A 26,193-nucleotide genomic window follows, 5' to 3' on the forward strand; every position below is an offset into this window, starting at 1 on the left:
AACTACAGCAACAACAATCATATTATCTAGCTTTTTTCTGATATCCTGTTTGCTTTCAAGACATTTGGGGGGTTTTAGGGCTGGTTCACCATTTAACTCCTAAAGTACTTAAACCAAAGTAGTTTTAGTTTCCTGATCTAACAACAACTAAATGCAAGTGGAATAAACTGTGGTACTAGATCAGAGAAAGTGTCAACTGCAGAGGCAAAAATGCCATGACTCTGACAGTGCGGTTGTCAGGATCTATGGCAGATGCCTTCAGCTCCTCTGGCTTCTCCACACTTTGTCACCAATTTCTTTACAGTGCAAAAACAAAAGTAAATACTTGAAACATCTTGGATACAGTATGGATGGAGCTGTCCCCCTCAGGATATTCTGGCACCTCTTCACAAGAGGCCACCTGTCAACAGATCTCAGCAGATTTTGGCTGCTGCAGAGTCTGTGTGTCTGTCACAAAATGGCCCGTGGAGGGTAAACTATCACACAGAGGTTGTTTCTGTATTAAACTTTGATTGCTTTGTTTTGTTTATATGGACACTAACATGGTTTCTGAATATTGTATTGTGTTTCCTACATTCTCGTTAAAATGTCCCTCATGGAACAACAAATAACGGTAGATTTTTGTGCACTCTCATAACACAGAAAACTTTGCTAAACTTGGATTTAAAGAGGGGGAGTGATGGTCACTGTTAATATAGTTGCATTAATTTTCCATAATTGTTTTCTTGTTTGCTAGTGTTGGTATGTAGCTGTGAAATACTACAAATACTTGCAGTATCTATACTAATTAAAAGTGTGTATTTTCAATCACACTTTTGTAAATGACATGAATTTAATAAGTCATTATTAAACAGCATATTTCCTCCAAACTATTACCTGAATTTATGAATTAACTGCAAATCTCCATTTACATACTCAAAATTATGTTTAATGACTAAGATGCCACTGCCTTTCCTTTGACTGTAAATAAAAATATAAAGTAGCAACTTACTGTGGCCACATTTTCTTGATGCGCAAACTCACCTCATGAAAGAAATCCCTGTCACCATGGTAACGTCCATATGGAAAACTCCACTGCTCATCTAAGGCCACAACATGGGAGCCAGTGATATGATTTTGTTTAGCTGAAGAACAAGAGACAGGGCTCAGCATCAGTATTCAGGGTACATATGTGTACTGTTATTGTTGGTACTCCCATATTTATTTTGATAAACTGGTTATCCATTATTGAGCAAGACAGAAATGCAGGATAAACTAGTCACATGGGAATTAACCTGGTTCTTTGGATCTAAACTCCAGCATTGCACATAAATGTGTACAGTGTATGCAAAAACAAAGAAAAAGAACAGCAGTCATCAAAGCAGTTCACTGTAGCATCTCTGCTGCGTAACGAATGTCAAAGACACTGGTTCTTCGTGTAAATAGTGTAATGTCAGTGACGAGGAAAAAGCACTGTCGACAATATACAGTATTTTCCATTAAAATACAAAAAAATGACACTTTGAGAAAGTGTGCATAATTAACACACAGCTTTGCACTCCATGACTATGAACAATGCAATGCAAGTCCACACTAATCACACGCCCCATGATAACAGGTCCAGGTCTGTGTAATCAACCAAGAGTAAGCTGCACAGCATATCTACACCACAGAGAGGCGCTGTTTAATCACTTATTGCATCTATTGTAGGCGCTGCTTCAGGACAACGATCGGGCCCAGCATCAAGAATCTCGAGGTCATTCCAGATTAGTTAACTTGTATGTATGAGACATCATAGAACATGTTTGAAGAGATACTGTATATGTTTTTGAACAATGTATTTAGTCACTATTTTTACCACTATATATACATATATAATACATATACATATGTATATATGAAATATTTATCAAAATTTGGCGGTCGTATTAAAAGCTACTTATTAGTAAATATATATATATATAGAGAGAGATAGATATTAATATATATATATTTTAGACTGGCGTTATTGTTGCTGCTTGTCCAGGTTTTAATGCTTCAACTGAAAAAAAAAGTAAAATGATACTGTAATAAAACTAATAATATTAAAGTCACTAGTAACTATATCTGTTAAATATATTAAGTGATTCCAGACTTAAAGCTTCTAAACCACAGCACGGAACAACGTCCACTAAAGTATTATAAGTAGGCTTATAGTAGTTTCCAGAGCTCACCAATAGTCTGGATTATGTCATCTGGCTAGAAAATATGTTGAGGGAAGAATTTCAAAGAAGGCATGATAAAAATGTAAAAAAGGTTCTTTTGTTTTGTTTTGCTTTGCTATTGTAATAAAATGTTAGAATTAGATTAGATAAGACAGATTGAATTTAAACAAATACAAACAGATAACATTGAAACCCGTAGCAGTCCTAAAGACCCACCAGATGAAGGCTGCAGTGAGAGCTTCTCATTCAGTTCACCTATTTAGAATAACAAAAAGGTTGTGAATAAAATCATCCCGCCCAACCCCCCAGAGTTTGATGCGTGACCTAAATTTAATTCTCTATATGGCTGCCAGCAACAGGCGCTCTTTTGAGTGCTTTCTGTAAAGACACCGCGGTTTCAGGCACATTTGGGCTATTTTACGACGCTCGTGTTTGCACAAGCAGCTCCTGACCTACATTCACTCTGTCCCAGCCAATCTCCGGCGATCTTTCGGCTTCCAGCAAACACAATCTGCGGAGAGAAAGGGAACGTGATGGAGACGGGGAGGGCTGCCGGGAGTCACGGTGTGTACCGCCTTTCCAGCACGTGCCAGCAGTTACAAGCAGAGATCGTCGATCATTGACAAGACAGTCACTTGTTCGTCAAAAACTGCACCGCCACTGAAAAATGTAGAAATTGTTTACAATGTTTAAACAAGGACTATACAGATTTAAAAAGAGAATCACACATGGAATTTAGTTTTAGATCTGCATCTAAACAATTTAAAAAAATCCCATTATGCGTATGTTATATACACAGTCAAACTTTATCTGTTAAAGTAGCTGAGAAATGTGTAACGTGAATTGTAGAAAAATTAATAATGTGTCCACCTAACTCAATGTTTACAAAGGGTGTAAAAATAAAAAAATACAAGCGTATGACAGAATGACTATATGACTAGAAGGTTTTCACCTAACTACCTTACAACACAAAATTAATCACTGACAAAGTACAACTTTAAAGCAAGATGTTTTAATTACACTGAGCACGACAGATAGTTCGAGGACCCACCACCCCAAATGCCCTACGGTGCATCCAGAAAGTATTCTTTTTCCACATTTTGTTATGTTACAGCCTTATTTCTAAATTAAAATCATAAATTCCTCAAAGTTCTACAAACAATAACCATAATAATAATAATGACAAGGTGAAAGAACTTTGATTGAAATTTTTGCAAATGTATTCAAAATTAATATTAATTGGCCTTGTTTGAATTTCACCAACTGACTCCATCCATTTTCAGCACACCATCAACTGGGCCATCTTTTCAGTTCATAAAGCTCCACTTTCAAGGTCCATATAACCCTTTATAGCATTGTTTATACAATACGATTGGTTATTCAGATCCCTCTGTGCTCTTTTTACAGGAAGCCATTACAAAATATCATATGCAACAGCCAGTGACTTTGGTGTTTTTGCAGCCACCTGTCACACCTATCAATAAACAGTAGTAACCAGCCAGAATGTTTTGTGAAAAAACAGCTCCAATACTGTGACATCTAATGCTTATACATTTTATGGGGCTGGAGTGCTTTAATACTGCCTGCAAAAGCTGTTAACTTTGGGTAAATTAACTGAACTGAAGCCTTCACTTTTTTAAATAGGGTGGCTACCACCTCTTAATGAAATGCACTCCAGTCCAACTCCACCACCCACTATGGCCTCAATAAGATAGAGTAGAGTTAAAACATTTTCTTTAAACTTAAAAACTGAGAAACTGTAACCTTTTAAAAGTAAATTTATGGCAGAGCTGCTGTACTGGATGGCATTAGATGGCACAGGTGCAGGGATTAAACTTGCAGCCTTACAGTCACAGTTTATCGTATCACTATGTTCAAACGTTCAGCAACAAATCATTAGCATCACATTAACCTCAGCAGCCCCCATCCAAACTGATTCTGCAGCACAAATGTGAGAATTAAAACTTAACTACTAGTGCAGTAGGTTGCTTAGTTGTCTGGCATGATGGAATACTGCTGTCTAGAGTTTGTTAGCTGCAGTTAGCTGATAGCTAGCATCAGCTGGTTTGAGTGTGCTTGGGCAGAGATAAAACAGGTCTTAACATTAAGCTTTTGAGATTACTTGTCCTTCGTGCAAGTAACATAGGTGTTTTACTTGTCTGGTAGCTAAACTTACATATCTGAAAAAGAAAATGTGGTTCTATTAAAAGAGCAATAAAATAAACGGGGATGTGGACAATAATTACATTTTTTTAATATATTAATATTATATAAAAACTGTGGCATATCAAATGCGGATAATCCAAAAGGACACAAAATATATATGAATATATGGTAATAATCTTAATATATTATTTGTTGTAGTCTGACTTTCCACCTTATAAATGCTCAAGGGCCTGATTCACATAACGTTTTGAAGCTCACAAAATGGACATCAATTAAAGTAAGGGGTCTTTGCATAAAGCATAATAAGATACATATATATTACATCTATATTAAATAGATGTAACTATATTGAATAGATGTTACACCGTGACACCGTGAATTTAAAGAGACAATTTTAACAGGAAAAGAAAGCAGATCTTGCAATTTTTCGTTGTAACAGACATCACTAACTCCATTACTTGACGCACCACCAACCTACTTTGTAGTTAATTTTACCAGTCGCAAGATTTCCAGGTGGCTCGTCAAAATCCTGACACCTCAGACTTTATGGCTGTGGTTTGGAAACGTTTTGACAGATCACGTTTTTAGGAGCTGCTTACATTGAAGCGAAAAATTATGAGTTTGTTTCAGTTTATTAGTTGATTATATATTACAACTTAATAAAACAGCAGGGGCTCTTGAATGTGGCAGATTTTGGTTGTGTTTTAACCAGAAACAGCATCGATCAGCGCTAAACGATCAGCAAATGTGACGCTACTGCTTGAATATTTCGACACTTCGATACGAACACATGCTTTGCCACATTAAACAGGGTGAACGCTTCGTCTGTGGCGCCTTATAACGTTTTATTACGCAAACAGAGGTCGGACAACATCAAGTGAAAAATAAAATGAAGCGGGCTCTGGTTTAACTGAAACCAGAAATTAAATATAACAGTTATGAACACAATGGATCTGATATATGGTGCCGGATGCGGCCTTTCTGTGTGGAGTTTGCGTGTTCCCCCTGTGGTTGCGTGGGTTTCCTCCAGGTACTCCCGTTTCCTACCACAGTCCAAAGATACGGATTTTAATGACTCTGATTTTAGTGACTCTAAACTGCGGGGTGCAACTGTGACTGTGAATGGCTGTCTGTCTGTCTGTCTGTGTCTCTCTGTCTGGTGGAATAGGGTCCAGTCCTCTCAAATCACGTTTTTCAGCCCTAGCCGGGTTTACAGTCGGTACCACAAGGAAATACCCGTTCCCAGCAGCCTTTCCCTGGTGCTTTTATTTGGCGGTTGGGCCCAGCCCCGAAGGCTTACAGCATCTGGCTCCACCTTTGCAAACAAAACCTATTGTCCTCCGTCCTCCTCCTGAAATGTTGTTTTTGATTACGTCTGGAGATGAGGCAGGAGTGAGACCTCTTGTTCAGCGTTTCTTCTGCTTATCGCCGAGCCCAAGCAGCTTATTAGCATAAAATGTGTGTCAGTAGGGCAGTGCGAGCTCACATGCCATGCGCACATGCTGCAGAGCTTTAAACACCATTCCAATGTCGAACGAGCCCAATGTGCCGTCTCCACGCGGGGCTTTCGGCCAATGAAAAAGTGAGAAGGAGTAAAGGAGTGGGGGTGTGTGGAGAGGAGGAGGAGGAGGGGACGAAATGTTTTCAGAGAGCGTGACAGCGAAAGAGAGAGAGTGAGAGAGAGAGAGAACTGGTACACGTTAACACACAGGCGGTTGAAGGGACACACAAAAAGAGAACAGAAAAAAAATGGTCACATTTCTCAGGCACCTGAAAACGTGCTGGTTATTTTAGGACGCGTGTTGCTTATTGATGAGCGGGGAGTGTTTAAACTACTTCCACTCTGGTCATGTTTTAATGGTGACTGTACATGGCAAGAAGCTGAATGCTCTGGGACATCTGTAATTTAGAAAACCTTTTAAAGTGATATCTGACCACAGCCTGGCATCATAAGGTGCGCAGACGGATAGCCGAACTGTCCTGTACATCTGTGCAGCTTGGACATTTTCTGGATCATTTGCTCCAATGTAATTTTACAATTTGTGATCCTTTTCTTTGCTGGTATTCTCGAGACCCCCAATGCCCTGTGCACACTCCTGTCGGACTGAGCTTTGGAATACACTCTCTATGCCTTGGCAGTTCATGACTCTTTCACCTGTATCAACGAAACTCCTCAGTGGCAATCGGAGACAGTCAGTCCAGCTTTAAACGCCCGCTATTACAGGCTATAACACGGAACACCGGAACGACACCGAACGACTAGGAAACATGGAAAATAGCCCTGGTGGTAAGTCGCCTTACTGTACTTTATTTTTCATTTATGGCACATTAAAAAAAATCTTAATAACAATAATCTAAAAGAAACAGGCAAAGGTGCATGATGGGAAAGCATTGTTTTTACAGAGCCTTATCGGAACATTTTCTATATTTTGTTATCTTATTATTATTATTTTATTATTATTTTACATTTTATTTTTAGATACTGTTGCAGTCAATATCTAAGGTTATCATAGCGAATGTAGAAGTGCATTAGTTTAGATTTCTATCTTGTTCAGCATTATCTTAGTTTAAAGCACTGCGTCCAATGCTCCTGATATTAGCGTGAACACCCAGGATACAATTAGGCGTAACGCCTACAGCACTGAGCACTGGTCTATTTTATACAGTATCTGGATGTGATTGTGTTACTCTTCACTGTAACACTCACACTCAAGGGAATAATTTAGAGTCAGGGGTGAACCTGGTGGACATTTAAATGTGCGTAAGCTGGGCAACATATGGCATTCTGCCAGTGCCTCTGGGCTGCAGACAGTGGGGAGTTTTAAGTGAGTTGCGCACGGAGACGGAAGTCTTTCCTTGTCAATCATTGCGGAGGATTTCCGATTCTCTTCATGTAAACAAACTCACGTGAAACCAGCGCCCCGTGACTGCGCACCTTATCTTTCCAAACCTTATTCCCGTGAAATCGGTCTTATAAGGCGAACCACACACTGACCCACTGCGGGTGCATTAGTTAGTCTGTGCTGCTGTTCCACCCAAAGTGGCAAGGAACAAGTAAAAACAGATGCATTTATGGGAAGCTGTAAAGTGTTGAGTTGTTACTTCGTTGCGGTGTGTGATTCATTTAACTTGGCTGCAGTTAATTTTCTTTCAAATCCATGTGAGCAGGCCGTGTCAGGGAGGAGTCACTCCCACTGAGTCAAAACAAGCGATGTAGGCTACTGGCCGTGACTTCTAGAGCAGTGCACGGTGTAAACAACCAGTTCTGCCAGGAACCGAATCACGGTCTAGAAGTGGTGGGAGGGAGTTGCTGATGAATGAGCCGAGCGGGAAACATAACGTATTCACATAACTAGCGCTCAATATCAAATCTATAGGCTACTATTACCAGTGACCTCCATGACTGACTACATCAACAGATGACAGACACTAGCCTATTTAAATCTGCCTGAATTACTGCCAACAGCAGCGTCACTGTACGTTTGGATTAGATATGGACTGAACATGCACATAATGCACAAGTTTAAAATTGCTTTATGGTTAACTTGTCATAGCATAATAAAGCAAAATGTTAAATAGGCAGCAAGACAACAAAATATTATAATTCACGTCAACACCAATGATCTTCACGTAGCTAAATCCCAATAGTATTTGTATTTGACTATAGCCTAGTTATGGACATTGTAAAGTCCTTGAAGAGCGTATGACCATATGACTTTCATGTCTCTATGTTAGTTCTCCGCCCAGTGCACCCTGGGTAGAAACAATCGTGATAATGTTTGGGAATCATGCGCTTGATTTTTTAATACGCTGCTACCCCGCCTCGAGCCGACAGCACGTGTATACAGCCCCAACATCCACGTGCCGCGCATGATTCCCAGGCACCTCGCCCCTCTCAGTCGTTCCTCTCCGTCGCGCGCACTCTGCTCGCGCTCATCTCGCACGGGGATTCCTCTTTATTTACTGATAGTTTGGTCAGTGGGTCAGAGAGGTTTTTCTCTCGTCTTGGTGAATACAACCGATTTGAAAAATTTATTAGTAATTACAGTGACTCACTAACAAACGTGACGTATGAGAGAAAGTCCAGATTAACCCACACTTTTTTATTTAAACTTGTTTTGGGTGACTTGGCGAAAATAATCAGAATCAGTAAATACATTGACAAGTTAACTGAGCCTTGTTTATAGTATATTGTAGGACACATCTGTAGGCCCTCGCTGAACTGGTTGAAGTTTAAACTGTATTATTATTTGAAGGAATCCAGGCTTCCAATTTAGTGTTTAGGTGACCTAGTGACCTCTAATAATGATAAGTGCCTTACTTTTAGGGTTATTTCTTACCTTTTCTTAGACTAATTTCCTTACATTTACAGACACAGCCTGATCACATTCTGATCAGCCCTAAGTCTTTACTGATCATGCATCACCCCTTTAATGTGTTTTTCACTCAAAATTGAATGGCTAGTATCTTTGCGTTGAATGTAAAAAGCTTTAATATGTTTTTTCAATTAAAACTTATTTCAAAGGGATGGTATACAATATTAATCATAAATATTTCCATTTGATGCATTGCATTGCAGTTAAGTTCAAAATAATTTCCACCTGCAGTCCCCCTGTCGGGTCACATCAGAAACACAATCACACCAACAAAACAACAGCAGTCAAACTGACACAACAGCCAACAATGCATAAAACAAGACACATGATTACTAATGTTTAAAAAAAAAAAAGACAGCAGCACACTAAATAGCAATAATGTTGTTGTAGTTTTTACACAGAACACTGACTGCTTTAATTGCATGCTTGTGTAATTCATGCCAGTGGGAACAATAAGCTTAATGTTCTGCTCTTATGCCAGTCCTGAAACCAGATTCCTTGTCGTTGTCAGCTTGACAGACGATCACACAACCAGCTAATTTATATTAAAAGCCAAGCTTGATTTAAGTGACAGATAGTGTTTCTGTCCAAGGATCAAGTTTAACCTACTTTGCCTAGTTTTGTACGTACTCTAATACAACTGGCAAAAGTACAAGGCCTATATGGGAAAAAGGCTTCATTCTTTATAATCATGTGATCATGTGATATTATGCACATGTGGATCTCTGTTAAGTTAGAAAAAAACATCCTCCTTGAATGTGCTTAATAAACATACACATGATATGAGACCAGCTGTTTCATGTGGAGTGAGGCATATTGCCCATGGACAGTTGTAAATGTTCACATGAAAGAGGACAGACTAGTTAACGTTAAGAGGGGGCAATGTGACATGAGATTAGTGTCTATATAGTTTGTCTGGCAGCCATGCGTGCCCAGGAGGTGGGAACACATCACAGGGGAAGTCTTAAAAGCTGATGACATAAGGACTGATGGTTGAGTGCCTAGTCTGTTCTGTTTGCGTAGCCACAGGTCACATGTTGTAACCTGTGCCTGTGTACAGCAGGGATGATTCCTAGAGCTCATTCTGCTGCCAAGTCGAACCAGATTCCAGGAAATGGTTATGAGGAGATGGAATATAAAAATGTTTTTACTCCAGCAGGGCGGGAATGTGCTGTGAATGTACAAAGTAGGCGTGGAGCTCATGTGACCGAAGGGTACGGTATGATACTTGTCTACTGCAGGTGACCCACGCCCATGAAGTTTTATCTTTCTTTCACAAGACTCTTGCACATGTAACATTTGTGTGTGAAGGAAAGTCTCAAGCTGCTGGCACCACACAAAAACCATCAAGTCCAGAGCACCTTATATGTAGTGTTGACACGTGTGAGCAGTGGAACTGAAAAGCCACTTAGGGCTAAACACACATGCAGCACGTGTTTTTTAGGAGAAAAAGCACAAGAGATGAGGGAGGCTTTCTCTGATAATTCAAGGTCCTTGAGAGGAAATGTGCACAGTAAAAGTAAAAAAGTAATAATTTGAGGTAATTGACGCAACTATGGATAACACTGCCACTTGACAGCATATTTTAACTTGAAAGCTGCAGAATCCTGTTTGGCAGAACAGAGCAGGCATTTGATATGAGCTGTTATCGGTTGCTTAGTGAAAATCCTTCTGTGAAAATGGCCCACAAAGTCAAGCCATGGTCTGCACATGGGAAATGTTTTGGTTGGTAGGCTTCTATGGTAAAGCAGACACGGAGATCCAAATACATAGATCCAGTAGGAACTATGAACTGAAAGAGGACTGTAAGAAGGAGACCACCAATAGAAGTAAAAAACTATATATGTGTATATATGTGTGTTTGTGTGTGTGTGTGTGTGTGTGTATATATATATATATATATATATATATATATATATATATATATATATATATAATAAAATAGTAGAAAATAGTAGAAATCATATTCTAAAAGGAGTTTTTTGCTTTAATATAATCTCTCTATACAATATTTTTGGTTGATTATGCTGTTAAGGGTCACAAGGAGGGCTAGAGCTAGTCCCAGCTTGATTTGCAATACTAAAAATTAAAAGAATTATGTCAGTTGTATGAGTTATGTTTGGCTTTTGTTTTTCCTCCTCCCACTCATGACATCCTCACCTCATTTCATAAAATAAATAAATAAATTTTGTTAATGTGTTAAAACTGTGGCCAGTAACAACGTGACATTTTCTAGTGACTCTGTAGAATGCATTAACTTAAAGTACTCGTGCCCTGCCTGCTTTCCCTATGCATGTAGTCACAGCATTAAAGCCTTCTCTATTCCAAACGTGATCTGCCCTAGCGCTTGTTATTGTACTGCTGCTGTTGTCTACACGGGACTGCGCAAAGAGCCTTGTGAGCCGGGCGGGAACTGTGTCAAGAGTCCATGTGAGCTCCCGGTCAGGTGGCTGGCAGATAGATGGGTCTGCAGGCTTGAAGCCAAAGTGGGGCGGGAGAGAGGGAGGAGGAGGAGGATGATAAAAAGAAAGGGAGGGGGTGGGAGGAGAGGAGAAAAGACTCAGTGCTGAAAGCAAGTAGGCAGGGAGCTGGCTGGCTGATGGCACGTGAGGGGCAGTCTTTTATCTTTAGGGAAGAACACTGTCTGCAAAACTAGAGGGGTGGATTGGTTTATTTAAAGTGCAAGTTTTGTTTTGAGGGGTAATAGGGCATTTCCGACTCGATCTGACATCCATAATTTAAAGCTTGTTCATGGTACTCACTGTGTATATATAGTGACATACAGGCATATTATTAAAAGTGTCATATATTCTGGTTCCAATGGATTTGATTTCTAGCAGCCTATCTTGACAAAATTATGATAGCATATAATCCATTGTTGGATATTCTATTACAGAAATCTAGCCTGCCTTATCAGACATTATATCTTAGACCTAATATTCAACCAAATGTCTTATATTTGTTTGAGTTGTCATCTTGCCTGGTCATTGTATATTTAGAATTATTTATTCAATTAATACTTCCCAGTTGATTGCCAAGATAATAAAATGGCTGCTTGTTTTCTTTGGGAGAGTTGGCATAAAAAAGCCTTTTTATTTGATTATGTAAGAGATTATAAACCCAAACCATGTGCACATAAATCCAGGTCAGAGTTGTTATTGCTCCAGCCGTGACATTTGGGCTAAATTATTCATCAGACCTAATTTCTATTGTCCCAACATTATCAGGGTTTTATGTGTGTTTGTGAAAGTCTGCCAAGTAAACACTCTGACCTGCACCAACCTGAATTTTCACCCATCTCTGTTCCTCCAGGTGGTGTTATCTTGTATGCTGGCTCTTCTGGCAGCGCAAGCCCAAGTCCTGGCAGTCCTTCAAGTGGATATCAGACCCAGTCGCCCTCCTCCCACTCACAGCCTTCTTCCCCTGAGGGTGTCTCCTTTCAGGAGATTGGGGCCCTGAAGCAAGGAGAACAAGGCGGAGGAACTCCTTCCCCGAAAATGGTCTTCCAGTTTCCTGAAGTAAACAATGCTCCAGTTGCCCAAATTACGACAGTCTCATCAGCAAACTACAATCATCCAACAGTGGCCAAAAGACCTTGTGGATTCACTGGCACATTTACCAGTAAGTACCTACTCCTGTCCCTCCTTCCTTTTATGCTCACCTGACAACAGTTGTTTTAATTTTGACTCTGACGATGCATGTATGCTTCTGTCATAGAGACCGGAGGTATGGTGCTTTTGTGTAAGGTGTGTGGGGACATTGCATCTGGGTTCCATTATGGCGTCCATGCCTGTGAGGGCTGCAAGGTGAGACAAAGACAGTATCATGTCATGTCTTGTTTTACAGTGGGACTGAAAACTACACTAAGCAAACAGACGTGATTGAGCATAATTCCTATTGTTTCCTCTCCAGGGTTTCTTCAGACGCAGCATTCAGCAGAATATCCACTACAAGATGTGTGTAAAGAATGAACACTGTCTCATTATGCGCATGAACCGAAACCGGTGCCAGCACTGCCGTTTTAAGAAGTGTCTCTCCGTAGGCATGTCCAGGGATGGTGAGAGACTATTTTTATATTAGGACATATGGCATTTAAAAATAAGATTTTTTTATTTTTATTTCTAAATGTAGTGGATATTTTCATGGTAAATGTAATGTATAATTACACTGAGAATCAGAGAATGTTATTTGAAAATCAATTTCTGTCATAGCTTTGATGTTAAGATAAATCCAAATCTTGCTCCTCGTCACAAAAACTTTTCTCTTTCCATTATCCTCCTTTTGTCTTTTGTCCCCCTCTGTCACCATGTCCCCTTGCCCTGCTGTATGATTTATGGCAAAAGGTGCTTTAGAGTCCCAGTAGTCATCAGTCATGGGAAAACTGTGACAAATATATTTTATTTGGGGAACTGGGACACAAAGTTGTTGATTACCCACTGTTCTCACCAAGACATACAGCCAAACAATCATTTAAGACATAATGTTATTCTGTTCTGTTAATCATAAAATCTACAGGGCTCAACTTGAAATTAGTAAAATTGCTACAGCTAAGCTGCTCTGCTGCGTTATTTCAGCACAGGAGTCCAATCTCTCGGGATATGGCTAAACTAGGTGATAATAAATCATTTTTTTCTAGAGCAAACATTTTTAGTTGACCTAAAAAGCCAAAATGTAGGAGTGAAAAATCACTTTCTAATTTGTCACATTACAACAGAGAAACTTAAGCCCATGTTACATGTTGTGCTTATTCTGCATTTGCAAAAATATAATTGAAAATTAATAAATATAAAGAAAATTTTAATGATGAATAATGCTTATATCGAAGCCCCAGCAATAATAACCCAGAAGCCACTTTCCATTTCATTTTATTTTATCATTATATCTCTATAAAATATTTAAAATTAATTTTTCATCATCCATTTTTTTAAACCTTCTACTCATAATCTCTTCCTCTCTGCTACCTGCCTCTCTTGTCATTCTGACCTTTCCACTACTCACTCACTCTGTCACTTTGCTAATGACATCATGTTCAGTGCAGTTGGCCCAGTGACCTACTTACACAAGAGAAGAGAACTAGTGCTCAACTGAAAGGCAGAATGGGGAAGAAAGGAGGGGGGAGGTCGTATAGCATACAGCCTACTATAAATAGTGTTGTCAGTGGAGGTGAGGTATTGAAAAGGGGGGAAGGGAGGATTGTAACGGCTGAAGAGGTGGATGAGACAGGCGGAACAGATGAAGACTACAGTGACTGTATTGTGGAAAAATAGCTGTGATGGGGACATAATCTATGTAAAAACCCATGAAGAGATATAGCTAATGTCAGATGCAGATTTCTTATTAGAAATGAGGGTTGTTTTTCTACATTTGTGAAAGGCAAAAATTATTTGAAATGTCTGTGTTTCTGTTGTTTAATGTATTAATTACAGTGCTGTCAGTTACTGGCAGTAATACCAATGCTTAATATCACATAAATCTCACAAATACTCTCTTCTTGTTGCTATTCTCCTCAGCTGTGCGTTTTGGGCGTATCCCCAAACGGGAGAAGCAGAGACTATTGGATGAAATGCAGAGCTATATGAACAGTCTGAACGAGTCATCTTCCATGGAAATTGAGGTGTCACCTCCTCCAGATGCCCCATGCAGTCCACAGAACCAGACAAATGAAGGAATATGCTCCATATCACAGTCCTACCGCAGCAACTTAATGAACAGTGACGAGAAGCCTCTTAAGATGGCTGCCGGTAACAGCAATGTTAGCACTTCCTCTATCCAGAACAGCTCTTCACAGGAACCAGCCCTATCGCACACAACAACCCACACACAGCACACAGGTCAGGAGAAGACTAGCTTGACATCAAGCTACAATGTATCCACAAACTGCTCTGCTACAACCAATGAAAACTCCACTAACATTAATGTTGATAATGCCAAGTATAACTTCTCCTCCAATCAAAATCACTGTCCCATGAAGGACAGTTTATGCTCACAGTCATACCCATCCAACCAGAACAGTTTCTCATCCAGTGATTCTCAGAACCAAAACTCCTGCCCCTGGAAGCTGAATGGAGGTGCCAAAGTGCTGGTGAGATACTTTTTATTTTTTAAGATTGTGAATATTTATCACTTTAAAGTCATTACAAATCTGTAACCCTCTTCTCTCTCTCTATAGGCATGTCCACTCAATTCATGTCCTGTGGCTCCATCCAGTCGATCCAGTCAGGAGGTGTGGGAGTCTTTCTCCCAATGCTTCACTCCTGCAGTAAAAGAAGTAGTGGAGTTTGCAAAGAGCATCCCAGGCTTCCAGACTCTTAGTCAGCATGATCAGGTCATGCTGCTCAAATCTGGCACTTTCCAGGTACAACCACTTACACAGAATTTGCCATTGTGTCTTTTGGTGTTACTTCCTTTCTTTTTGACTAGAGTTCTGACTTGTTTCTGATGCTGGTCTTTTTCTGTTCACAGGTTCTCATGGTGAGATTCTGCTCATTGTTTGACCCCAAGGAGAGGACAGTGACCTTCCTTAATGGGCAGACCTACTCACTGGCATCGCTGAGAGCTCTTGGCATGGGCTCCTTACTGGACGCCATGTTTGACTTCAGCGAGAAGCTAGGATCTTTGGGTCTAGAGCCAGATGAGATGGCACTTTTTATGGCTGTTGTGCTTGTATCAGCTGGTAAGACTCATCCACATGCTGTATATGTACACAAGCACATGTAATAAGCTGGCACATTGCCTCATGTCTAAACATACTTTGTCCTTCCTGCAGACCGCTCTGGTATAGTGGAGGTGGGAGCAGTGGAGCAACTGCAGGAGAATCTAATAAAAGCTCTGCGCTCTCTCATCACCAGTCGTCGTCCAGACGACAGCACACTCTTCCCAAAGTTGCTGCTACGTTTGCCGGATCTGCGAACCCTAAACAACCAACATTCTGACAAGCTTTTAGCTTTCCGCATTGACCCTTGAGTTCAGATGGGTTGTAGCTTACTGAGGTATCTGCTTCAGGGAACATGCCTGCTTCCCTTGCAAACCTGGCCTGCCACATACATTACACTGGCGTCTGCATGATCGACAGTTGATGTGGGAGCTGTGCCAGGTTCTGATGCTGTAAGGGTCCGGACTTGGAAAAATATCAGTAAAGAATGGAGGTGCAGCAGGAGGTCGAGGCTCCTCATCTCAAACTGATTCCTCCTCCAGTTGCTTCCAGGATTGCTAAAAAAAAGAAAAAACAACTTTAAAACATAGTCTGTGTTCTTCCTTGAGTTTTTCAAGTCAGCGTCAAATCACCAAGTCATCACCTCTCCCTCCTAGTTTTGTCAGAAACAGTTTTGCTCTGAAGACCAAAAAGAAAACGAGGGCCTGTTGTTCCTCGCCAGACATTGGTCTCCTATCCCAGCTAACAAAGCTAGCAAGAAGAGAGCAGACACTCTCATCCAGAGAAAAATGGAACATGTACAAACATTCATCAAAAATTATTTCTTACCGTACATTCATGCTACAAGTGTAACATGTACTTTTTCTACATTGAGAAACCTCTAAATCATTACATAATATAGCAATAGAAATGTCTAACATACAGTTTGGAGGATGGTTTTCGCCCTCTTGAAATGACACAAGCTATTTTCACAACATGTCATCATGAGGGAAATCTTTATGAAAATCACCCATTTGTGATTGAGAAGTATATAACATTTTTAAGAAATGAGAGTAAGTTGCATTGTATTTGTATGCATTAATCATGGAGAATTTTTTTGGTCATTTTAGACCATGTCTGGTGGGTTATATGTTAAAATGTTCTGTTGTAAATACTGTATATAATCTTTATTCTTGGTTCATACCATTGTTAGGTTGCAGATTCTTGGATATGTAAAGTTAGTATTAAAATTATTGTATGACATGTAATAGCAAACAGACTGCTAAGAGAAAGCAGTGTTTGAACCATGCGCTTGAGTATAAACTTTTTATTTGAAGACATATAATTAAAATAAATGTACTGTCACCTGACTGCATCACCTTGTGAGTATTTTGTAAATGTTTTATGGGTGCACCACAGAGTACTATTATTAAATTACATTCTATAGCATTTTTCCTTGTCTCATCTTTTTTCATCTTCATGTGAGTGAACTACCAGCATTGCAGAGGCATACCATAGAGCTGTATCCTAGCAACAAAAGCAATCAGCCAATCATGCTCCAAGTTTTCAGAGCCATTAGGGGCTTTATTACTAACAAGAAACATCACTTGATTTTTGAGTTTGGGATATCAAGTAAATGCAATTTTAAAGAGTGTCACACTTCAATAAAAAATAGGTGATGTCCTTTGTCATGAACACACAGACCTTTTTGTAGAGTAGAGATAACAAGCAGCCACTGGGTTGAAGATTATTAACTTAGAAGGGTGTCTGTCAGTAATATATGTAAGTATGACACTGAAAACACAACTGTACAGTAGGTTAATTTAGGACCTGCACATGTAATTTCTCTGCGGGTGAAATGTGGGGGTTCAAGAAAGTGCCTCAGCACTGCTATCTAGTGGGAGGCCTGGAAAAATGTTTTTAGTATCAGTGTTTGGGAACATTTTATGTAAACACCAACTCTGGCCTTCAGAAGTCTTCATTATGAGCTTACACTTTGGTTTTGCTTGTTTATAGCTGCCTAGAAGTGGATACTTAAATAAATGGTGTTCATATTTATTATCTTAATATCTTTAAAAATTCAGAAACTGGACAAACAACATAAATAGCCTTTTATATCTGACAAAACTCTCTCTAAGAAACAGCACAAATCTACGTTAGTACAAATTGGAATAAGCAGCAACTAAAAGCTGCTCTATGCAAACTGCGAAATGCTTAATCTTTATGCTGCATTAAAAAAAAAAATCTAAATTTCTTCTATGGTAAGAGACTGTTGTATTTTGGTGCTTTGACACTAACCCTTGTTGCATGAATTTCTATAGATCATGTAGAGGTCTTCACATGCCACCTACTGGACATATTAAGATCAACACATTTTAGATATAATATTTTATGATTGTTGATCATTAATGGAATTCGATGGAGTGGATGCTGTTTGTGTAATCATCCAGATGATGTGTAAATTAATATGTAAAATGTACTCAAGAATATCATGTCATGTCATCCAAAGGGCCAGAACTAATCATGTGGCTAGCCTGTTTTCTCAACAACCAGCGCTGTACTTTCTAACTTTGTATCCTGTGACTATTCCTATTTTCTATAATATATATAGGCAACCACACTTTCATGCCAGTGCACATTCTTGAGCAGAAAAAAAAAAGATAGATCCCACTTTCCCCATGACTTGACTCAGTGATGACTGCAGTGTTGTGTGATCCTTCTACAACATTTGAAGACTAGCTCTAAACATCACATTAAATAGAAGTGTCTCCAGATTATATTGTGTTGGTGTATTTGTTTGAACACGTTAAGCATTTGAAATTATTTTGTTGTACTTGAAACCACTATAGGATGAGAAAGATGGATTTGGACTATGTTTGGCTTATGTGGAAAATTAAAGGGAGACACTGTATTTTGTAGAAATTGGGGAGGGTTGCTTCAGGAAGGGCATCCGGGGTAAAAAACTGTACCAAATCAACATGCGGACAATGATCCACTGTGGTGACCCTGAACTCCCGGGATGAGACGAAAGGATAAAAAAAACAAAACAAAAAAACTATTTTGTGAGGTAAAAAACAAGGAAAGGACAAACCTAAGTAGGTGTCATGTCTGACACAGAGCTTTTCTAGCCAAGAATTATTTTCTTGTCTTTTTGTTCCATCTAGTGGCTAAGAGAAGCGAAGACATGGATAACTAGCTATGACAAGTTCCAATGTTATGAATATTTAATGAGAGGATTAAATTAAGTTTAACTACCTGTCCTACACATACAGTCAATTAAAGTAAGAGCAAGTGTTTATTATCGACATTGCTACAGTAACAGTTTGTTAAAACTCAGATCCATAAGAGTTTCTGCTGGCTGCCTGCATCTTTTCCCACAGCACAGACTTCACTTCACTATCACAGTAGTTCTGTGATAGTTTTCAATACTTCCAAAACAAAAGTCTATAGAAAAACAGAACTGTCTGAATAGATAATTCGGTGGACTTTGCTTTTCAAGATGTTAACAAATAGGCTATAAAGTGAGATTAAACTTGCAGCATATAGTATAACGCTGCATGTTTCTTCTGAGGCAGGAATTTGAAGACTACACTTCAGAACTTGCCTAAGAATCATCACGTTTTCAAGTTTCCTTCAATGATACGAGGAAATCAGTGAGTCGTCTGTACGTCCAGTGGTACAAAGCGAAAACGAGTTGTTAATAGTCAATTCGGCACATTTAATGTTGCTTAATATGAACTTATAGGGTAAAAATTAGACTAAGTTAAAGCCCACAGTGCAACTTTCTGTATCTATAGCAACATAACACTTCCTCTCTTCCTTTCTCTTTTCGCGAGTGAATAATTCTAAAGATCCAAAGATTAAGTCGTGTAGAAAAGTTGCAGTGGTTATTAATTTGTGGCTATTTGAGACGACGATGGCTTCATGGTTTAGGATAATCTAATTTAATTCTTAATTCCCAATATTATTTAGGCGATTTAAAGACTTACTGAAGACGATCATTTTCGAATTTTAGAGAAAGTAACATTAAACGGTAAAGACTCACACTCTCGGCTGCAAATTGAATCTCGCTCCGTTTACAGCCTATTTGTTAAGTTTGGAAGTATTGGAAGTATTGAACATTATCACAGGACTACTGTGATACCGTAGACATCATCAAAAAAACCTGATTAATCTAAGGCGGGTTCTGAAACGTTCTCATATTTATGAGATCGCTAAGTCATGTACTTCGTATTTACGAGAAACATAACTCGTAAATACGAGATGCGGATCTCGTAATTACGAGATAAGGTCTCAAAATGTTATGGTATAGTTAATTCTGTTGGCTATTTCTTTAATCTTATCTTCCCCACTGGTTCATTTGATCTAACATCCTCAGTAGTTACGAGACTAATATTTTGTGGGCACAAAGCAAATATCAATTTGTTAATGTGGTCAGTTGTAACCAGTTATGATATATTCATGAGTTACAACCCAGGCTTGCAGCCTGTGGCATCATAACAGCAGTAGGCTGGAACAGACCTTTCTGCTGCTATGACGTTTTCTCCTACTCCATACTTTGTGATTTATACTGCATTTGACAAATGACATATCACATTTCTTTCTTGACCTTCACACTGGCGTAGCTATTTATTCTTGATAAAGCAGACTACAAATAAAAACAATAGGACCAAAGCTGAATGTTTTCTGGTAGGTTTCCATTATTTCAGGTAAAGCTTATGTGTGTTTCCTATAATGTTCTTAACTTACATCTCATTAGCCTGTTACCAAACAGATCTCTTACACAAATGCATGATGTCATAAGTTCAGAAGGCCTGTTTTGTTGGTAAAAATAAAAACTACATTCACAGTTGAACCCATAAAGAAACATATACACTGAACTATCCCGTGTATAGTTGTTGCTTGAGTATTCCAGTGATTTATCCTCATATATGTCTGACTGTATATGATATTGATTAATTTAGACACAATAACAAAGTCTATCTTAAAAAAGTTGTACATCCTACAGTGTTTATAATAAATATAATATATAATAAAAGAAAATATAATTGAAGGAAAATATACATGCTGATTATTAAACATCTCCAAAGGGAAACAAAAAATAAACATTATTTAATGCATTGTTACATAATGCGTGTAAATAACACTTTTCTGGTGAGCACCATGGATCCGTCGATTACTGTGTACATGACTGTGTGTCGTTGAACAATGGTGGGAAAGTTTGTACCAGCAAATAGACACATAAATTACTTCCCTGTTTATGAGAAGCAGTGGAATGGTTCAATTTCATCTCAGTGTTTTGGATCCACCTGGAAATTGCTAGAACGACCTCATTAGGCTGAGCATAGGGGTGGTGTGGGATCAGGGTTATGGGGAGATTAACCACATGGAGGCATATAAAGCTTCAGTGTAATCTGCACACTGGAGACAAATTTAGAGCAACAACTACTCTAAAGACAACACTTTCAACTCACAGTGGTTTGGACCACACAATATCATTAGATAAAAGAGAAGGAGCTGAGAAATTTCAGATTTTGGAATAGAACAGCCACAAAACTACAAAACTACAAAAACATCTTGCCCAGGACTTCAGAGTATTTTCATCTGAGACACAGGGGAACAAAAAGGGAAACATCATGAAAAAGGGAAAGGTAAGTTGTTAATTTTCTTACATTATGGTTACACTGCAGAAATGTCATACTTTGTGTAGTGACTGATTTATTTAGATCCGTGGCATTGTAACATTATTTCTTTTGTAAATATCATTTGAATTATCTTATGGTTCTGTGCAAAAATATCTGCTGATACTAATAAATGGACACATTAGCATTGATCCAGGATTATTGAGAGTTTGGGGTTTTTCAACATACCTCCCTTTGGCAAACTAGCAGGGGTTGATCACACTCCTTCTTCTATCAAGTTGGCAATATCTGACTACTTCTTTGTCACCTGTTGTCAAGTATATGCACTAGGGTTTCACACTGAAGCACAAACTGACAACCAGGTTTGCTGGACTGGGATACATGTTGTACCCTGACAAGGATCTTTATCCTGTGCGATTTAGCTACCACAGCTCAGCTCAGGTGATCTTCATATCTAGGGTGTTGTCCTATGCGGTCCAAGCATCTTGTTGCTTCATTCCAACACTGTTGATGTTCTAACTTCCTTCACCACTGCATAGATGTGGATGTTTTTTTGTTTTTTTTGCAATGACACCTTCCCTTGGCTTGCTGCACTGCTTATTATGCTCGCCATTTTCTGCTTTTTTAGATCTCAGTTCCAGTTCTGGACACCTTTGGATTCTTTGCCTGTTACTGGTACTGCACAATTTCCATAGTCATTAGCAGCTTGAATTCCTCTTCCAAAGACTCGAATGGAAGTCTCACTGTTGCCATAGAGTGCACTGTTGCACAAGCACCTTGCTAACCCTAGACATCTTAGGGGGCTGCTCACTTTTCTTCTTTCGTTGTTGAGATTGATACTTCATACACAAGCAAAGGCTGATAGATTCTCTGGAGAATTGCATGTTGGTACAACATACAACATTTATTATATGAAAAACCGCCACAGCTATTATCCTTTTTTTCAGGAGCAGTGGACTTGATCTAGCTGCACTGGTGCTCAGTCTGACCAATCTCATCATGGTTTCGAGTCTGGCAGAGACTCAGTGGGGATTGTTAGATTATGTATGTAAGCCCAGATGGGTGGCTGTCACTGGCCTGAGTTAGTCTTTGGAGCTCTGCATCCTGTCTTGGCAGATGTCACAAGCGTATTACACATAAAGAAAAGGTGACCGGAAATGGTGCAGGCAGTTATTACGCAAACTTCCACTTTGTGCCAGTAGGATGTTATACTTTGAATTGCCCTTTTTCCTTCTGGCCTCCCTGTTGAGCTGGGTGACCATGAATGTGAGTAAACATGTAGCTTCAATTAGCAATGAGATATGAGCCCAGTCTGTTGGAGACAGTGCTGAAAAATATGTTGTTTTAAGACTCCATGTCTCAGGTCAGTAACCATGAAGTCTGGATGATTTCAGAGCTCTTCCACTATGCCATCCCAACTTGTCCAAGTTGGTGCTTCTATAGCTACATTTTTTTCATACTTGTCCCCCAGTGTTTCTTAACTTTTACTGATTGGTTAAGATTGTAGATGACAAAATATGTCTGCTGATGCTGCTATGCTTACATCATTGGTGATGAGTTCAGAGAGAGGGTCAAATGATCTAGCCTTGGCTTTGAGACAGAGATTTGTTATTTGTACTTTAACGATAGTATTATCTGTGCAGGCTACCCAAAGACAGATGCCCATCGTAATCCCATTAACTGCTAAAACATGGAGAATGTTTCTAGACAAATGTAATGTGTCATAAACTCTCAACAGCCAGATTATTTATAATTGGAAAAATATTAATATGCTGGTTCGTGTGCGTGAAAGTAGTAGCAGCAGTAATGACCTTGCTAATTCTAATTCTGTCCCTGAAGGTAAATGATGCCAGTGAGCCACCGAGCTATCAGGAGGCAACTGCAGGTAAAAACAAGCCGTTTTGTAGTTTGACGAGTCTGTAGACTCAAGACTCAAAAATAATATTATTATCCACAATGAGTTTTTGTTTTTGTAGCAGTCAAGTAACACAAAGATGCAAGACAACATTCCACAGACAGCACATAAGTGCAAACTACTAATGGACTAACATGATTTCTAAATATTTTTTCCAACTTAATACTAATAATGTTGAAATAGGTCAATGTGCAAGGGGGTTAAGCTAAAGAAAGCTTAAAATTTATATTTTTTAATTGTCTGTAATTAATTGTTTTGTTTTATTGCATTTTTTATTGTCATTCGTTCTAAATAATTCCACATTGATTCCACATGATTGGTTTGTCTGAATAATGGTGCAGCCTAATTTTATAAAGCCATGTATCATTTATACCTCAGTTTCTGCAAATATTAGGCCTCACTTTTATTTCCTGCCTTATTCTGCAGGCTATGAGGAGATGCAGGCCCAGTTCACCTGGGACGACAAGACAATTCGACAGACCTTCATCAGGAAGGTAAAATACACAACACAATGACACGATGATATAAAAATACACAACACAGTGGCCTTTCCTAACCACTGACATAACGTATTTTGTTCTGCAGGTTTATGCCATTCTCATGTTGCAGCTGTTTGTCACTGTGGCAGTTGTTAGTCTCTTCACATTTTGGTAACTACTTTTGTTTTTCCTGCTCATCTGTAACATAATTTACAAGTAAAGATTGTTGTTGTTTTTTTTTATTGTTATATGTATATTTTCTGTGTCTACAGCACACCTGTGAGATATTTAATTCAAACTCATCCTGGCTTGTACATGGCATCTTAGTAAGTGAAAACACATGCTCACATCATAATTCACTTTATATATTGTGACCCTGTTCTGCTTTGTTTATTATAAGTTTTGTATTTTGCCTTTTCTTTTTATTGACAGTCTCATGTTCTTTGCCACCTACATTGCACTATCCTGCTGTGGAGATCTCAGGTAATGTTTTATTATAATACCATTGACAACACAATGAGTAATTAGAACTCATAAATAATGCCGTCTTTGAGTAATGGCAAATTAGATGTTCTTTTTGATCTAAACAGGAGGCAGTTTCCCTGGAACATAATTTTGTTAGTTCTCTTTGTGAGTATTTTGCAGTGTGAAATAAAACACATTATACTCCTATATTGTTTTAATTAGCATATGGCCTAACTGTGATTATGTTTTTCTGTCTTTGCTAACAGACTTTGAGCATGGCATTCATGATGGGTTTTGTGTCAAGGTAAATATGTTGAGATGCAGGGGTGTATTTATGTGTTTGTGTCTGCATGAGACACCAATGTTTAACCACCATAGTCTTCCCAAAGGTGGAAAAGAGAGGAAGAAAATAAGTTTGTTAAGATATGTGTTTGCTGCTTCTCCAGCTTCTACAACACCAAATCAGTGGTGCTGTGTCTCGGAATCACAGCTTTGGTTTGTCTTTCTGTCACTGTCTTCAGCTTCCAGAGCAGAGTAAGTAGAGTTGCTCTAATTATAACTTCAACTGCTTACAAATGACAAAACAAACAGATGCCATTATAATGAAATAAGTTCATTATGGGGTTGAACTTTTACCTGCTGCAGGTTGATGTCACATCCTATCAGGGTGTGTTGTTCTCTTTGTGTATGGTTATGCTTCTGTGCGCCATCACCATCTCCATTGTCGTCCCTTTCGGTTATGTAAGTTCACTTTTTTCAACTGTTTTACAATACACACACACATACACACACACCTTTCTAGAAAGCCTAAAATAGATATGACTAATGATGAGTTAAACAACAGTTGCAGGTTAATGTCTCAGGTGCTACTGAATAGCCTGAAGCAACATGAAGCGATTAGCCTTACAGATAATCTGACAAATCATGCTGTCGTTCTTAAATTAGCATCTTACTATCCTTAAGTGTCTTTTATAATGCTTTTTGTTTTACACCACAGGTTCCTTGGTTGCATGCCATTTATGCTGTGTTGGGAGCAATTCTCTTTACTCTGGTAAGAATCAGATACTTAATCAAAATTAAATAGACCAAAAAAAAAAATCCTCACATTCTCTATCTTCTTCTGTCACAGTTTCTGGCATTTGATACGCAGATGCTGTTAGGGAACAAGCACTACACCATTAGTCCAGAGGAATATATTTTTGCCACACTTAGTATCTACCTGGACATTATCTACCTGTTCAGCTTCCTCCTACGCCTGACTGGAGAAGGCCGCCAGTGAAGCATGAAATCTCTAAGCTGCACTGTTTCAGCTCTCAAACCCATTGTTTTTGTACAAGCATCACAAGCTAAACAAAAGAAATGTATTTTATTTATTTATATATTTATTGCATTTGGTTATATAACCTGAGTAAGACCAGTGTTCTTGGCTGCATTACTGTTTATCTATCATTAAGCCAATAATGAAGATTTAGGAAATCTGCACTTTCAGTTCAGTAGAGTTGAGTCTGCTTTAGAATAGCTGACAGTTTACCAAGCTATAGGTGGAATTTGTTTTACACCTCTTTTTAATGTACAGAATCATATATGGACAAGGAAAATGTTTATGCTGTGTGAGTTTGTGTGTGAGATGCGTCAGGAAGGGCATCCGGCGTGAAAACTGTGCCAAATCCACATGCAGACAAATGATGCGCTGAAAGGCCTCACAAAAAAATTATGATAGTAATAATAAAAATTTTGAGAATGTACTACACAAGGTAGTTTATATTATTAGAGATGAGTACCTATTTCTATGTGACTTACATATTGCCATTGGGACGTGACACATAGTGTGAGCATTAGAAATGTTTGTGTAGTGAATTAAAAAACCTGGGCAAGATATGTAAAAAGATTTTTATAGAGATAGTGAGCTGTATACATCTAATTCAGTCATACTTAAAATAAAACCGATCCATGAAAAGCACTCCACATGGTGTGCATGTGGAGATGCTTCAGTTCGTGACATTAGATTATTTCTTCCCTTAGTTCCAAGGCCTTGCAACTTTTAAACTTTATGTAAAGATTAAAAAAAAACTATTCTGTTAGTTTCGTTATCTCAACATAGGTCATCTTAACATGCTGTAATGAATTTATTTAGAAAAATGGACAGATGATTGGATGTGATAACTGAGTTTTATGTACTGAGCAGCAAGACAGTGGGCAATTATATTGTACACTTGAGTTGACATGACCCACCAGAAATTTTCAATATAGTTACTCATCTGCATGTTGCCCTCTACAGGCCCGAGTCAGGCTGACATCTGCTAGTCTCCCTGGCTACCTTCAGACATAGTATAATC

At 38.8% G+C, this 26,193-nt stretch overlaps 2 protein-coding genes across 2 annotated transcripts; both read left to right on the plus strand.

The window, feature by feature from the left end:
• Positions 1–6,015: 6,015 nt before the first annotated feature.
• On the plus strand, positions 6,016–16,805 carry LOC137127824 (nuclear receptor subfamily 1 group D member 1-like). The gene is made up of 8 exons (XM_067505272.1): positions 6,016–6,636; positions 12,038–12,346; positions 12,443–12,531; positions 12,638–12,782; positions 14,236–14,807; positions 14,895–15,080; positions 15,188–15,398; positions 15,492–16,805. The coding sequence occupies exons 1-8, from the start codon at positions 6,618–6,620 to the stop codon at positions 15,686–15,688; spliced, it is 1,728 nt and encodes a 575-aa protein (XP_067361373.1). The 5' UTR covers positions 6,016–6,617; the 3' UTR covers positions 15,689–16,805.
• Positions 16,806–20,907: 4,102 nt separating this feature from the next.
• faim2b (Fas apoptotic inhibitory molecule 2b) lies at positions 20,908–25,355 on the plus strand. Its single transcript, XM_067505314.1, has 12 exons — positions 20,908–21,007; positions 22,838–22,883; positions 23,340–23,407; positions 23,499–23,563; positions 23,665–23,718; positions 23,825–23,875; positions 23,983–24,022; positions 24,124–24,161; positions 24,304–24,391; positions 24,503–24,598; positions 24,855–24,908; positions 24,987–25,355. The coding sequence occupies exons 1-12, from the start codon at positions 20,993–20,995 to the stop codon at positions 25,134–25,136; spliced, it is 765 nt and encodes a 254-aa protein (XP_067361415.1). The 5' UTR covers positions 20,908–20,992; the 3' UTR covers positions 25,137–25,355.
• The last annotated feature ends 838 nt before the right edge of the window (positions 25,356–26,193 follow it).

The sequence above is a fragment of the Channa argus genome, chromosome 5 (genome assembly GCF_033026475.1).
Source record: "Channa argus isolate prfri chromosome 5, Channa argus male v1.0, whole genome shotgun sequence".
NCBI classification, from domain to species: Eukaryota; Metazoa; Chordata; class Actinopteri; order Anabantiformes; family Channidae; genus Channa; species Channa argus.

Coding starts and splice junctions, on each gene's coding strand:
- LOC137127824 (XM_067505272.1), top strand. Junction 12,347..12,442: donor ATTCACTGGCACATTTACCA/GTAAGTACCTAC, acceptor CTTCTGTCATAG/AGACCGGAGGTATGGTGCTT. Junction 15,399..15,491: donor TGTTGTGCTTGTATCAGCTG/GTAAGACTCATC, acceptor TCCTTCCTGCAG/ACCGCTCTGGTATAGTGGAG.
- faim2b (XM_067505314.1), top strand. Junction 22,884..23,339: donor CTATCAGGAGGCAACTGCAG/GTAAAAACAAGC, acceptor CTTATTCTGCAG/GCTATGAGGAGATGCAGGCC. Junction 24,392..24,502: donor TCTTCAGCTTCCAGAGCAGA/GTAAGTAGAGTT, acceptor TACCTGCTGCAG/GTTGATGTCACATCCTATCA.